This window comes from Puma concolor, chromosome C2 (assembly GCF_028749965.1).
Source record: "Puma concolor isolate L17-30 chromosome C2, mPumCon1.1.hap2, whole genome shotgun sequence".
NCBI classification, from domain to species: Eukaryota; Metazoa; Chordata; class Mammalia; order Carnivora; family Felidae; genus Puma; species Puma concolor.
In genome coordinates, this window is record NC_141675.1 from 152155474 (window position 1) to 152169465 (window position 13992).

A 13992-nucleotide genomic window follows, 5' to 3' on the forward strand; every position below is an offset into this window, starting at 1 on the left:
TGCTCACTCTCACTCTCTTTCTCAAAATTAATAAATAAACAACAAAAAAAAAGATGTGTAAGGAGAGCTGACACAATCACAAATTCATAGTGTTATTAATCTTCCCAGTTAGGAGTTCGAAAGCTTGTCTGTCACTTTCAGTAAAGGTGTGGAGGTATAACTTACCAGTGTGTCAGGCCCTACTCTTTATTTTACAATAACGATGTGGGTTTTATTGGAATGTTTCAAGTGTTCCAGGCTGCCTTATAATTTTTTTTAGTGTAAAAACACCCTTTGATGTTAAACACAAAGATGTTAAGTGAAAAATGGTCAAATCTTCAAATTTAGGGAAAGAAATTAAAATTAAGGAGAATGTTTGCTCTCTGTCCACCAGCTTAGGGGTTTGGGTTAGATAAGCAATTAATATTTCCTAAATTGTTTCTAGTGGTGAGTCTGTAAGATACATAATTCTTTAAAAATAGGTTTTGGAGGGGCGCCTGGGCGGCTCAGTCAGTTAAGCATCCGACTCGGTTCAGGTCATGGTCTCACTATTTGTGAGTTTAAACTCTGCCGCAGGCTCTGTGCTGACAGCTCAGAGCCTGGAGCCTGCTTCAGATTCTGTCACCTTCTCTCTCTGCTCCTCCCCACTTGTGCTCTGTCTCTCAAAAATAAATAAATGTAAAATAAAATAAAATAAAATAATTTAAAAATAGGTTTTGGTGTGTGTGTGTGGTCATGTGAAATACATCTTTCTGTCGTGTTTAAATGTTGTCATTTACACTTCAGTGCTTTTAACTTTTAAAACATTTCTAAAGTAAACATTAAATGGTTTCATGGTTCTCTGCTTTTTCAGTGATTCTGCAGCATATCCTGATACGGAGTCTGATGTACATTCATGGGAATCATTTCTTTGTAAGGTTGGAAAAGAAATTGAGAAAGCAAAGGTAAGTTACAAAATATTTTCTGTCAAAACCTAGATGATGATTATAGTTCTCAGGAGAGGCTAGTGTCATTGAAACTTTCTTTTTTGAGCTGTTAAAGATAATATATATTTTTTATTGTAATTATTAGGAAGAGTTTTTCCTGAAAGTAATGCTGTTTTCTTAATTAACTGTCTTAAATTCTGCCCTTAATTGATAAGATTAGAGAAGTTCCATTTGATAAGGCTTTAGAACATTCTGATTAATGAGGTCTCATTTTGAGTTTCTTTCCTTACAAGAAATAATTGTTCTGATACCTTGCATCTCCGTTATATTTCCTGGAAAATTGTTGACCATTTGTAAATATATAGTAAGGAAAAAAGTATTAATTGACAATTGTGATATTCCCCTGGGAATTTATTAGAAAAACTTAACACTTTTCCTTCTACCTACAGTCTCAATTTGAAGAACAAATTCAAGCAATTAAAAATGGCTCTCGGCTCAGTGAACTTTCTAGAGTGCAGATTCCTGACCTTTCACTTCCTGTCTGTAGCACAGTAAGTCTGTCACAGCTTCTGTCACCACAATTTCTTCCTTATTTGGGCCCAAGTAATTTTTTATTGTTTGTATTCTGGGAGATTGCCTTAATGTTTTCATTATTGGTGCTACTGGTTAACATTTCAAGCTGGATAGTAAACATTCTTACGTAAATGGAAGAGGAGTCTTTCTACATCAGTGTCTAAGGACAGGACTGAAGTGAACACAGGGCTGGTACATCTGCCTTCTTTTCTGGATGCTGGCATGTTCTCTGCATTTGAACGAATAATCTAAGAGGAGCAGGTGCCTGTGGTTTAGACCAGCTCTCTCTACTGACACCACCTCAGAGTTAGTCTTATTCCTGGATACTTGTGGGCATAAGACCAAAATTCAGATCTGTGTCCTCATCAAATACAGAGACATACAAAGGTTTTGTTGGTTAGGTCTGTCATATTTTACTGCTATTTTGAGGTATTTGCTAAAAAATCTTTTGAATAATAGTGACTGCCAAACCTGTCTTTATATTTTAAACTATGCAGCACAGTAAAGAAAAACATGAATTTGATATTGTGGACTTTAAAAATGGCTATACCAGGTATCACTTTATTGTCTTCTAGGGTACATACTGCTTCTTTAGACACAGAGCAGATGCTCAGCCAATACTAAAATGGCTGAAGCCCAAAGGAGATCAGACTGTAAGAATTTAAAGAAGGACTCTATTCAAGAGTTGATTAGAGCTGGTTTCAGAATATTTTGGCACAACATTAAAACCTATTTGTGAAGTAGTCTGCTGTAAGGAGACTATTTTCCTTAGCTCCTGATTTGCACCTTCCTGCTACTGCCAGACCTTTGCCTAAACTGTCCTCCAGCCTGGAGCACTAGCCTCACTCTTGGCATTGTGTCTGTACCTGAAAGCCTGGTCAAGGCGGCCCTCATTTGCCCCTCACCCTGTAGCCCTTCTGTCACATGCACTCAGTCTCCTTAACTGAGGTGACAGGCTCCCTGCACACAGGAGCCTGATCTCGAAAGGCTTTGGCTTGTCAGTACTTTGCGCAGTAAGCATTCAAGTTGTGGTTTCGTCTGCCAAAACTGTGTTTAAAATGTTAAAAGTCAGCCACCTTGAACTGAGTAAAATATTCTATTGAGTTCCAAAGTTTCTTCTCTCCATAGAAAAACATTTTTTTCTCCATTGAACTGAGTAAGAAGTAGAGTTTTATGTAGAATTAAAGCTCACGTATCATTTATAGTGTTTCCAAACTTTCATGGCAGACATGGAAGGGAAAAAAATGTGAGATCTCAACAGCATATTCACTACTAACTTTTAGTTCTAGCTTATGTAATTTTATAAACACACAAAAAAATGTTAATACCCAAAACCTTGGGAACTCGTAGGGTGCCAGGCACTTGAATAATAAATATTACCCTAAAAACCATTAATTTTGTGTGTCATTTCTCCCCCATTCATTCATTGGGTATTTAGTGGTGATGAAGATTGGATGCGGTCTCTTCCCTCAAAGGACATATGGGTTTGGGAAAAGAGAGATGTTAAGCCCATAATTACAAGTAAAGTGTGCCAAGGTTTTTCATAGGAGCATAAAATGCTATAGCAGCATAAATTAGGAGGCACTAACCTAACGAAGAGGTCCAGACCTCAGCAGAAGATTCCCTGTTGGAGGTCTCAGTGAGTCAGAGATCTGGAATAGGAATTAACCAGGCAAAAGGAGGACATGGGTGTGTGTTTGAGGAGGGGTGGATGGTGTGATATTTGGAGGGTCAGAGTGTTCAAATGCAAGAAACAGCATATTTGGAGGCTAGGAAAATAGGGAACACTTCTTTCATGGATATAAAAGAAGTTTAGTATGACAGAGGGGGGCTTTGGTGAGAAATATAAAAGGACCCAAGGGCCAGAACGAAGGGAACCTTGTTCTGTAAGGTGTGTTCAGCAGTTTGACTTTTCCTGAGGTCACTAAGAACCCAATGCAGGTTTCAAGTAAGGGGATGACTTGGCGCTGTTCCTGATGGCTGTCAGCTTGCCCGCAGTATGAAGTGGCAGAGGGGCTCACTGTCACCAGCCATGTCATGGATCAGAGAGTGGTTGTGGGGTTGGAGGGAGAGCAGGGTCAGAGACCGAGCTGAGCCTGCTTTTGGAGACACTGAGTTTAAGTGTCCTTGGAATCACCCAGTGGATTTGCCTAATAAGGGAGTTTGAATTTGCAGGTTTGGATCTCAGGCAAACATTCTAGACTAGGATCTTGTAAAAAGCGGCCATTATTAGTACCTAGCACGTAGTCTCTGAGGCATAAGAGAGTGTGAAATGTCCTGGGGAGAGGGTGTAGCAGGGGCTGGAGATGCACCCCCCTCCCCCGACAGCATAAGGAGCTGAGCGTCCACATTAAGGCACAAACAGGTGTAAGCACTGCAGGGAGAGCTGAGAAGGAGCTCCAGAGAGGGAGAGGGAGACCAGCAGTGCAGAGCCCAGAGAAGCTCATTTTAAATTTTTTTTTTTTTTTTTCAACGTTTATTTATTTTTGGGACAGAGAGAGACAGAGCATGAACGGGGGAGGGGCAGAGAGAGAGGGAGACACAGAATCGGAAACAGGCTCCAGGCTCTGAGCCATCAGCCCAGAGCCCGACGCGGGGCTCAAACTCACGGACCGCGAGATCGTGACCTGGCTGAAGTCGGACGCTTAACCGACTGCGCCACCCAGGCGCCCCCAGAGAAGCTCATTTTAAAGTGAAGGCAACCAGCAGTTTTTTAAAAACAAAAACATTTAATTCATTGGAGTCAAGTTCCCCATGCACTTGAGCACCCAGGTTTATTATAGTCGTGCTTATTCGTCAGTGTTTGTCCACACATGTTTCTCTTAGTGATCCAACTGTGGTGTGTTCCTCCCAGATTCCTCCTAAGTTACTTCCCGAGTCTTCAAGCCATGACGATCACGGAACTGCTGCTGCCAACACTTCTGCAGATCGTGGGACTGGAAACCAAACAACAGGTCCCAAGGATTCAAGTCTGGTCTCCGCCAGCGATGGCCCAGTGGGGGCTTCCTCTTCTCCATTGTCGGGATCGCTCTCCTGTCAGCCTGGAGTCACCCAGCTGCCAGAGTGTAAGAGCACGGGCCAGGAAACTCTGTCAAAACAAAGCCTTGTGGCTGATCAGAAACTACCAGGACGTGCTACTCGGTCAAGCCAGTCTCCAAAAAAGCCGTTCAATAGTATTATTGAGCACCTGTCAGTGGTATTCCCATGTTACAACAGGTATGGCTATAAATTGTCTGTGACTCTGTTAAATATCTTAATGAACTGAGGTTTCCTGATCAGATAACATTTTGGCCAGTTAAGGGCTGAGGTGGAAACAACTCCATAATCGTTTTATTCAGAAAGACAGGTGCTACATTTCTTCCCTTTTTTGTAAACATGGAGGTGAGCATTTTCAAGCCAACCTTTTGATGCACATATCTAGATTGAAAACACTGAACACTGGTTACTCCATACTCATCAGAACCCAGGGCAATTTGCTTAGATTTTGATGAGATCATTAACATGCTCTAGTCCTAGTTATGGACTTTTTTGTAAACATGGAGGTGAGCATTTTCAAGCCAACCTTTTGATGCACATATCTAGATTGAAAACACTGAACACTGGTTACTCCATACTCATCAGAACGCAGGGCAATTTGCTTAGATTTTGATGAGATCATTAACATGCTCTAGTCCTAGTTATGGAACCCCTAAATGAAAATAAAACTGTAGAAGCACCTGGGTGGCTCAGTTGGTTAAGCATCTGACTCTTGGTTTCAGCTCAGGTCATGATCTCACGGTTCGTGAGTTCAAGCCTCATGTCGGGCTCTATGCTGACAGCTGCAGAGCCTGCTTGGAATTCTCTGTCACCCTTTCTCTCTGCCCCTCCCCTGCTGTCTTTTCTCTCACTCTCTCAAAATAAACATTAAAAAACAAAAACAAGAAACTGCAAAACACTAGTTTTATATCATTTAGGCGAAGAAATACCACATAGCCAGGAAAGTGGCAGCAACTTAGACCTTGCTCGACACCTCTGATTTGTTAGAGGTGTGCGGTCCGAAAGACTAGATGTAATCTGATAGTGAATCAGGGTTGTGGGTGTGTTACAGAGGGTCCTCTGAGGGTAGGGAGCGCTGCTTTATCTCAGCCAGTGTTTCCACCTCCAGCCTCTGGCCTTGCTGTCTGGGTTGGTATGAAGGAGGAGAAGTATTCCTTGTCTCAGCCAGGAGAGAAGGAAAGGCAGTGTCTCTGGGATACAGCTAGGAAAAGAGGAATGCACATCCCTGGATGACCCTCTGTGCTCTGTCCCATGTTATTTCTGTCTTTGATATTAGTTACAGGTTTTGAAATTACACGTTTGAAGCAAAGTAGTGGTTAAATTATGATTGAGCAGAACTAATGTTTTGCATCTGTTGGCAGAGCCCTTCTTATTTGAAAACAGGTATATGCACATGGGCATATTTAGCCCTGCCTAAGTTTGAGAAACATTTTAAGTTCTCTCAATAGCAGTTCCCATGCCAATTGTAAAAATACTCAAGTTGTAATTAGCCAAAGTACCTTAGAAATAAATTGTTTGCAATCCTGACTAAATTTGGGAGCGTTTACACCACCAAGTAGAAATGCATCCTAATTTTCTGAAAGTTAAAACATTTGAGGGATTAGTGCTACAAATAACAAGTTCCTGTTGATTAATGGTTTAATTCCATCCACTGCTACTTGTGAAAAATTCAGGCTTGGAAAACCTTGTCAGATTTTTTTAAAGAAGGCAGTCAGCAAATCTAATTTCCTCTTAGGTAGAAAGAGATTTTATTGATTTCAAGTCAGAACCAATGTTGTCTGCTCAGTCAGTGATTTAGCATAAAGCTACAATATACCCAGGCTGTAGGAAGTCAGGTTTCTAGGTAGAGATGGGTATCTCAAGTAGATCTAGTGATACACTGTTACTTTGACATTCTAGTTAAATAGTTAGAAATACCGGAATTTTCATAACTGCTTGGAGTGATTCCCCTGCTTTTATATACCGTTGCTATTATTTACAAATTTATTTTGTTTGTATGTATTTGGTTTGTTTCTTTTAGCTGTTAATATCGGCACACAGTATTTCTTTACAGTAGAAAACCTTGAGTTTCTCTTGTCATTTGTGTCCGCTTTCTCTTTTTAGCACTGAGCTTGCTGGTTTTATTAAAAAAGTGCGAAACAAGAACAAGAACTCACTGTCAGGATTGAGTATTGATGAAATTGTCCAAAGAGTGACAGAACACATTCTAGATGAACAGAAAAAGAAAAAGGTCAGTGTTTCATCCAGATACAATAAAATGGTCCACTTTATTTATAAAATAGAGAATTTATAAAAAAAAAAAAATGCATCCAACCAAAATGTGGAGAACACTTCAATAAAGACAGAAGACGGGCAAGCTTTTGGATTACTGAACTTGCTTCACTCCCCACATTATCTCTGCAGCCAACTTCAGGAAAGGACAAGAGGTTGTCTGAGCCCAGCTCTGCTGCTACTGTGACCAATGCCTCCCAGGGCCCATCCTCCCTGACTGCTGGACCGTTGCCCAAAACCAAGGGACAGAAGGCAGAAGATATCCCTGTGAGTATTGTATGTGTGGTCAGTTTGTATTTTTTGGGGGTTTTTTGTTTTTTTTTTTTTTAACATTATTTATTTTTGAGACAGAGAGAGACAGAGCATGAGCAGGGGAGGGTCAGATAGAGAGGGAGACACAGAATCCGAAACAAGCTCCAGGCTCTGAGCTGTCAGCCCAGAGCCCGATGCGGGGCTCCAACTCATGGACCGTGAGGTCATGACCTGAGCCGAAGTCGGACGCCCAACCGACTGAGCCACCCAGGCACCCCTCAGTTTGTTTTTTTAATGAAGAAGAAGAGGGAGACAAAATTTAACAATTTTAGCCCCATTCTCTTCATTTCTAGACCTAATTTATTTAATCTTAAATTTAGAAACCTGGGACGCCTGGCTGGCTCAGTCAGGGGAGTGTGTGACTCTTGATCTCAAGGTCATGAGTTTGAGCTCCACGTTGGGCGTGGAGCCTACTGAAAAAAAAAATTAGAAACCAAATTTAGATGTACTTGAGTTTCCCATTAGGACAGTCTGTGACCAGTAAGGCCCGCTTTTATGGGAACCTGGGGCTCCTGTTGGGAGAAGCGCCTACACCAAGAAAGTTCCAGCCACATTGTGGAAACTGGGCCTTCAGACAGTCAAGTACAAGTTAATTTTTTATATCACATGTGATATTTTGAGTAGTTCAGGAAAATGATTTTTGAATCATTTTATGCTGTGTCACCACGGGCTTTGGAATCACACAGACTTGGTTTTGTCACTTAGTAACACTGTGAGCTTAGCTCTTACCTGCTTGTTGAAGTTGCTATCTGGATGAAGTGCTACAGTAGAATTACCAGGGTCAAGCTGTGTGTCCAGGAGGGTCTGGCTGCTTCCCTTCCCTCTCCCCTTGAGTGCCTGGAAGGGGGTGTGGGTGGGTAGGACACTGGAATGGGCTGAACTTGCCTTTAATTTGATACACAGATTTTAAATGTTTATTGTTCTTTCAGAACAATAAATGTTCTAGAATGTTATATTTATATAGATCTTTTTATAAAGTACTGTGGCATCGATGATCTCAATTGAGAAGACATTGTAATTGTCTTTGTAATGAGGAAACTGAGGCATAGATGATTCGGGCAGCTTGCCAGCATTCCCTCATTTGATCTGGGTGTGCAGCATTTAATTCCCTAATCCTCACCACACAGACCCAGCCGACACCAGGACTGTGTACCAGGGACCAAACATGTGGTTGAAAGAGACGCCATCACCTCTGTGGCTCAAGGCCACGGGCTCCAGATTGAATTCTGATGCAAAGCATGTTTTTTCCCTTTTGTCCAACTGTGGTATCAGAATTTAGATGAAATCAAAATTGCAATAGATTTTGGCCCCGTAGTGGAGTCAGTGATGCATGATTGGACAGAGTACTAGTTTGCTGACGAACTAAGCAGTGAATCTTTTTGTGAACTTGTTTTTATTCCTCCCGTACATTTTCATTTTCCACTATTCGTTGGAGATTTTCCAGACCTCATACATTCAGTTCCCAGAGTGTCTAACTCCAATTAGAAAGCTTATGAGCATGCAGAACATTCCTGCAAGGCCTGGCTGGAGTGCCTCCCAGTCCCTGACTGGCCACAGGCTGTGTGGTCCTCCAACCAGATCCTCAGAGCATCCTCACGGACAGCCCCACCCCCAGACAGACAGCAGTCACCTTCTGCAGAGAGATGGCTTTCTGCTTCACAGTTGATGTTGATAGTAATAAAGTTGTAAAAGTTGTAAAAGAAAAAAATATATTCAAACTGGGACTTAGTTTGATCATCGTGGGTAGTTTTTTAAGGATTAAAAGTAGTTTGCTTTATGTTTTTAAATTACAAAACCAATATGTGTTCATAGTAGGAAACACAAATAAAAAGCATTTAAAGCCTCCCAAAATCCAGTCTCTAAGGTAACCAGTATTATGAGGTTGGTATTTCTAAACTCTTTTGTATGTGTGTGTATGTGTGGATTTAGTCATACTTTTTGTGTTTTTTTTTTTTTTTTTTTTTTTCACTTAGAAATGTATTGTAGCGATCTTCCCATGCTAGGAAATAGTCAAGTTAACTGGGTTTTTTGAGCCAAACCTAGCTCTGAGCTCTGCAGAGGCCTTACCATTCCTTTCCCTGGGACTGACCCCTCTGTTGCTTCCCTGACCCTCCCATCAGGGGCCACAGAGAGGAGCTAGAACACCTCATTCTGCTGCATCTGCCCGGTCAGTGTCAGAGGAGAGACAGAAAACCCCATTCAGCAGTTCAGGGTCTTCAGAGCCTTTTGCCCCCCTCTGCATCCCTGACCTTAATCCCACTGCCAGGGCTGCTTCCGTGCACTTGCCTGACAGTTGATGGAGAATCCGTTTGGGGCCAGGTTCCTTGTCAGTTGCTAAGGTTGTAGATGAATAAGGCTCCTTCCTGCCATCAGGGTGCTCAGGGTTTAGAGGGGAAGAGGAGTGGAAAATACTGGTGCAGTGTGGGTAGGTGCTGTGAGTCGTATGGAGAACTTGTGCCTGGTGTCCTGGGTGCCTCTCGGGCTCTGCTGTCACAGAAAATGCCGTCTGTGCTCACCAGACTGTGTGCCCCTGCTGGAGACTCTCCCATTCAACTCTGCGCCCTCGCGCCCCACACAATCCCTGACCTTGGTGTTTGCTGAATGAGCCATCAGATTGTTTTGTTTTGATTTGCACACGTAATCTACATTCATAGAAACTTTAGAAAATAGGAAAAAAAGTTAAATCTCTCTGGACGAAAAGTAACCATTTGTCCACATTCTGTATCTTTCCAGCCTCTTTCCTGGGTATCTCTCTCTACACCCATTCTCTTTATTTTTAAAACATTAAGTATGTGATTATATGATATGTACTGTTTTGTAACTTGCTTTTATTCAGATGTTAGTCGTGACCAGCTTTTTGTGTCAGGGATTGTGGACTTGAGTGATTTCAGTCAGCCCCACAGGAGTCCATGGTGTGGATCATCATTTACGTTTGTATCTCCAGCTGTAGATGAATGATTGGTTTATAGTGTTCATACCATAGTTTAGGTGTGAGGTCGGATAATTAGAAATTTGTAGTAATTTCCTGGGAATCTATCAACCGTATAAAATATTTTTTTCTCTGAGAAAATTAGAACTTCAGAAGTATATTTTTTCTTTTGTATGTCTATGTTTTTCTTTTTTTAACGTTTATTTTTGAGAGAGAGAAAGCACGCGCATCTGCATGTGCGCAAGGGAGTGGCAGAGAGAGAGGGACACTGAGAATCCAAAGCAGGCTCCTCGCTGTCAGCGCAGAGCCCGACATGGGGCTTGAACTCACAAACTGTGAGATCGTGACCTGAGCCAAAGTTGGATACTTAACTGACCGAACCACCCAGACACCACCCTGTCTATATTTTTTCTTAAACGCTGTTGAAAAATAAGTTGTTCCCAACTAAAGGTTACTGGTGGGGTATTGGGTGTGGGGATGGGCTAAATGGTGATGAGCATTAAGGAGGCACTTTGTTGGGATGAGCACAGGGAGTTATGTGTAAGTGATGAATCACTTAGTTCTATTCCTGAAACCATTATCACACTGTAGGAAGAGCTCATATAGTAAAAAGGAATTTAGTTATTCTTTATTATTGGAATACGTTTGTTCCCACAGGCACCGGGTGCAGCTTCCTGTGAAATATGCCATGAGGTATTCAAATCCAAAAATGTGCGTGTACTAAAATGTGGGCACAAGTTTCACAAAGGGGTAAGAATTCTCTCCGGCCATCCTCCTCATGAATTTTGACTATGAAGTATTTTTAAAATAAAAAGGAACTTTTTTTTCTAGGTGTCAATACTTCTTGGGGTTTCAAAGCACTTTCTTTATAAGCCAGTGTTCCTTGTCTCCCTTTCCAAAAATTGCTGCTGTGGCGAGGGAGAGAGGCCTCCTGGGGTGTGCACACTGTCCTTCCCATCCATCACATCATGGGTGGAGGAGAACAATCCTAGTCGGCTCCATCAATCAACTTGGTTGGTGCTGAAATTCAAAATAATACTAGTTTCTTGGAAGGTAGCTTCTTACATATATGGCTGAATAGGTGCACAGTGCAAGAGTTTGTCAGTTTCGTGCAGTATAGGAAGTTTGACATTTTAGAGGAGAAAAGCTAAAATTGACTGGATCCATTGTGCCTGATTCTAGGAGATTCTGGCTTATACCCTTCCAGGATCTGTAGGTAGTTATCTTGGTTGCTGTGAGCATTCATTCTGCACCCCTGCTGCTGGCTGGAACAGATCAGGTCTCTGCCATGTCTGTTTATTAATCCCTTCAGAAAAGGGATAAATACAATATATTCACTAGGTGGGGTCAAGACAGCTTGCAGTCTCTTGCATGGCCTGTCTCCTGCAGGTATAGGGGTGTTGTGCCTGCACTTCCAGACTTAACACACACACCCAGCTTGGTAGCAGCAACACACCATCCACGAGCAACTTGGGACCACAGTGGGTAGACAGGCTGCAGTCGAGGCTGCAGTATGCAAGCTGGTGGGGTGTACAAGGTCCAAGACCAGGCAGGGGAGGATCGGTTAACTATTAGGTGAGTGAGTCCCAGGGCCAAGAAAATGCCAACCTCTGGAACTCAGGGCACTGACATGCCAAGGCTGAAGCTGGAGTGTGGGGCAAGTGGAGGGGTGAAGGGCTAGGCCGTCCCCCTGAGGTCAGGTTGGAGGCCCAGAGTGCATGGGTCAGATCCTGAGGGGAGATTATTTGTTCCTGAGGCTTGGGGCACACTCCTAGCTTGAGTAGGCTTCTGTGTTCCTCAGTGTTGGGCAGCTCCAGGCCCCATCAGAATTAGAAGTGAAGTTAACCATGTCCTTTGAGCAGCACAGGAGAGCTCAGGCTCCACGTGCCCCTAAAGGCACTGACTGATTTTGTTTTCTCATTTTCAGTGCTTTAAGCAGTGGCTGAAAGGGCAGAGCACTTGCCCGGCCTGCCTTGATCAGGATCTCCTGTAAGAAGAGTAGCCGGCACCTTCTGGAAGAGGCCAGTCTGCTTTTGTAGGTAGTCACAGTTCACTGAAGAGTCATTTACTGGTTTGTTGAATTGGGAGAATAACGATATATTACTTCTGGTATAAAAGGCAAACATTTGGAGATCCTTTGCACTGTGTGTCACAGCGCTGGTAAATGGAAATCTTTAATATAGTTGATAGTAATTTCCCTGCTCTTATTAAACACTTTGATAATAGCAAATAGTGGCTAATAAAAGTATGTGTAACCACATTCCTAAATTGTTGGGGCTACTTACAGAGGTACTCTCTGAGACTGAAGGCTTCTTTTGGAAAGTGTTGTGAGCACCTCAGAGCAGTACTTGAATTGTAAGTATTCTGACCTGTTAAAGTGCCCCCAGTTAAAATTTTTACGAGTCAGTATTCCTTATAAAATGCCTACATTTTTCCTCAGAGATTCTGCACTTAAATGGGCGTAAGCAAACACATTTTAATAATCTGTAGTAAATGGTAACATATCGGCTGATTTAAACCAAAAGATTTAAATCTCCTTTTCATGGAAACACCATGTGATTTTGCTTTTCCATTTCATTATTTTATATTCCTGGTAGATTTATAAAGGACTTAGTTTTCATCACCTAAAGGTATACTTTGATTTTTGAAAATTGGTTATAAACACTTTCTTATTAGTGTCAGCCAAGACTTTTTTTGCCCTGAAAATTGAGGCTACGTGTTCATCCCCCAATCCACTTGGAGCTTGGAGCTTCTTCTTTCCATACCTTACTCTTAGGAGCAGCATTTGTCCTTCTTCGTGATGACAGGTGTTTGGGTATCTCTGTCTGATGCATAGCGGGCACTATGGGGAAATAGTCCCCGTCATTCCCCTCCCTGTCCCACCACCACAGAGAGATACTTGTGTAAGTAGACAGTCCTGAGGCATCTGTGTTTTGCTCGCTCCGTGTGTGACATTTGTGTGGAGTAATGCATGCGCTCTTGTACTATGGTGTGAGAACAAAACTCTAACTACATTAGAATCTGTTAAAATATTAGATAGCTTTAGTGACTTATAAACAGTGGTAAATGCAGAACCACGAATTGTAGATACATTCCATTTCTCTCAGACATCAAAAAATGTTTTTCATTGTGTTCTTTGTTCCCCTGGAAGCTCACAGTCCCAAGTTTGTGAGCTGATTTCATCACCTTCTTCAGCCTTGGTTCCCTGTGAGTTTTGATGTCGTGGTGACTTAGTCCACTGACACTCACTCTGTATTTTGAAGCAGATTCTCCTTGTGGGTCCCTGAAACATTGTCTGCGTGTGCTTAATAACTGAGAACGGTAGATAGGAAGATATGTAGGGACCAGTATGTAGCAGCAGGTACAAAGGCAAGGAAGAGCAGCTAGAGGGTGAGAACATGTCTTTGGTACATCAAACAGATACTTGTGAACATGCCTTACCCATGTCCTGTTGTAAGTTTCAAAATAAAGAGCATTCTAAAATAACATCAGTTTACTGTCATGCTTGTCCATCCTTTGTCAAATTTTTAAAAGGATTCTACTAGAAAATTCAAGGCACATACAAATGTTATCTCTGGTTGGAAAAGAAAAGCCATGATATGTCCAGAGTCTAACCAAGGATCTTAGGAAATTATGAGCCTCTGTGCCTACATAAAGGCTGCTAAACTCAGTTTCACAAGATTGGCTATTTGTGAATGGAAAGTTTATACACAGATGATAGAATTTACTGTTTAGCTAATGTAAGGTTTTTCATGTGAATATGAATAAGAATGTGCAAGTTGATCTCTCATTACAATCCTCAGTATCCATTTTCCTTTGAGGCGCTTGTGGATTCATGGACTACTAAGGCCAAGCAGTAAGGTTTCTGTTGGAGAATTCTGGTGAGCACTAAGGGGTGATTGAGGAAATACCAGTATGTGTTTTTAATCTGATAGCATTTAATTAAAAATAAAATGTAACTTAAAG

The 13992-nt window shown here is 41.9% G+C and overlaps 1 protein-coding gene across 1 annotated transcript in view; it reads left to right on the forward strand.

Annotated features, from left to right (window-relative positions):
• TTC3 (tetratricopeptide repeat domain 3) overlaps positions 1-13512 on the forward strand; it is a 127926-nt gene extending 114414 nt beyond the window's left edge. The window contains exons 40-46 of the mRNA XM_086675956.1: positions 833-923; positions 1355-1456; positions 4333-4694; positions 6618-6744; positions 6918-7052; positions 10684-10776; positions 11954-13512. Of these exons, the coding sequence (XP_086532082.1) occupies positions 833-923; positions 1355-1456; positions 4333-4694; positions 6618-6744; positions 6918-7052; positions 10684-10776; positions 11954-12019 (976 nt within the window). The 3' untranslated portion in view covers positions 12020-13512. The remainder of the gene's footprint in view (positions 1-832; positions 924-1354; positions 1457-4332; positions 4695-6617; positions 6745-6917; positions 7053-10683; positions 10777-11953) is intronic.
• The last annotated feature ends 480 nt before the right edge of the window (positions 13513-13992 follow it).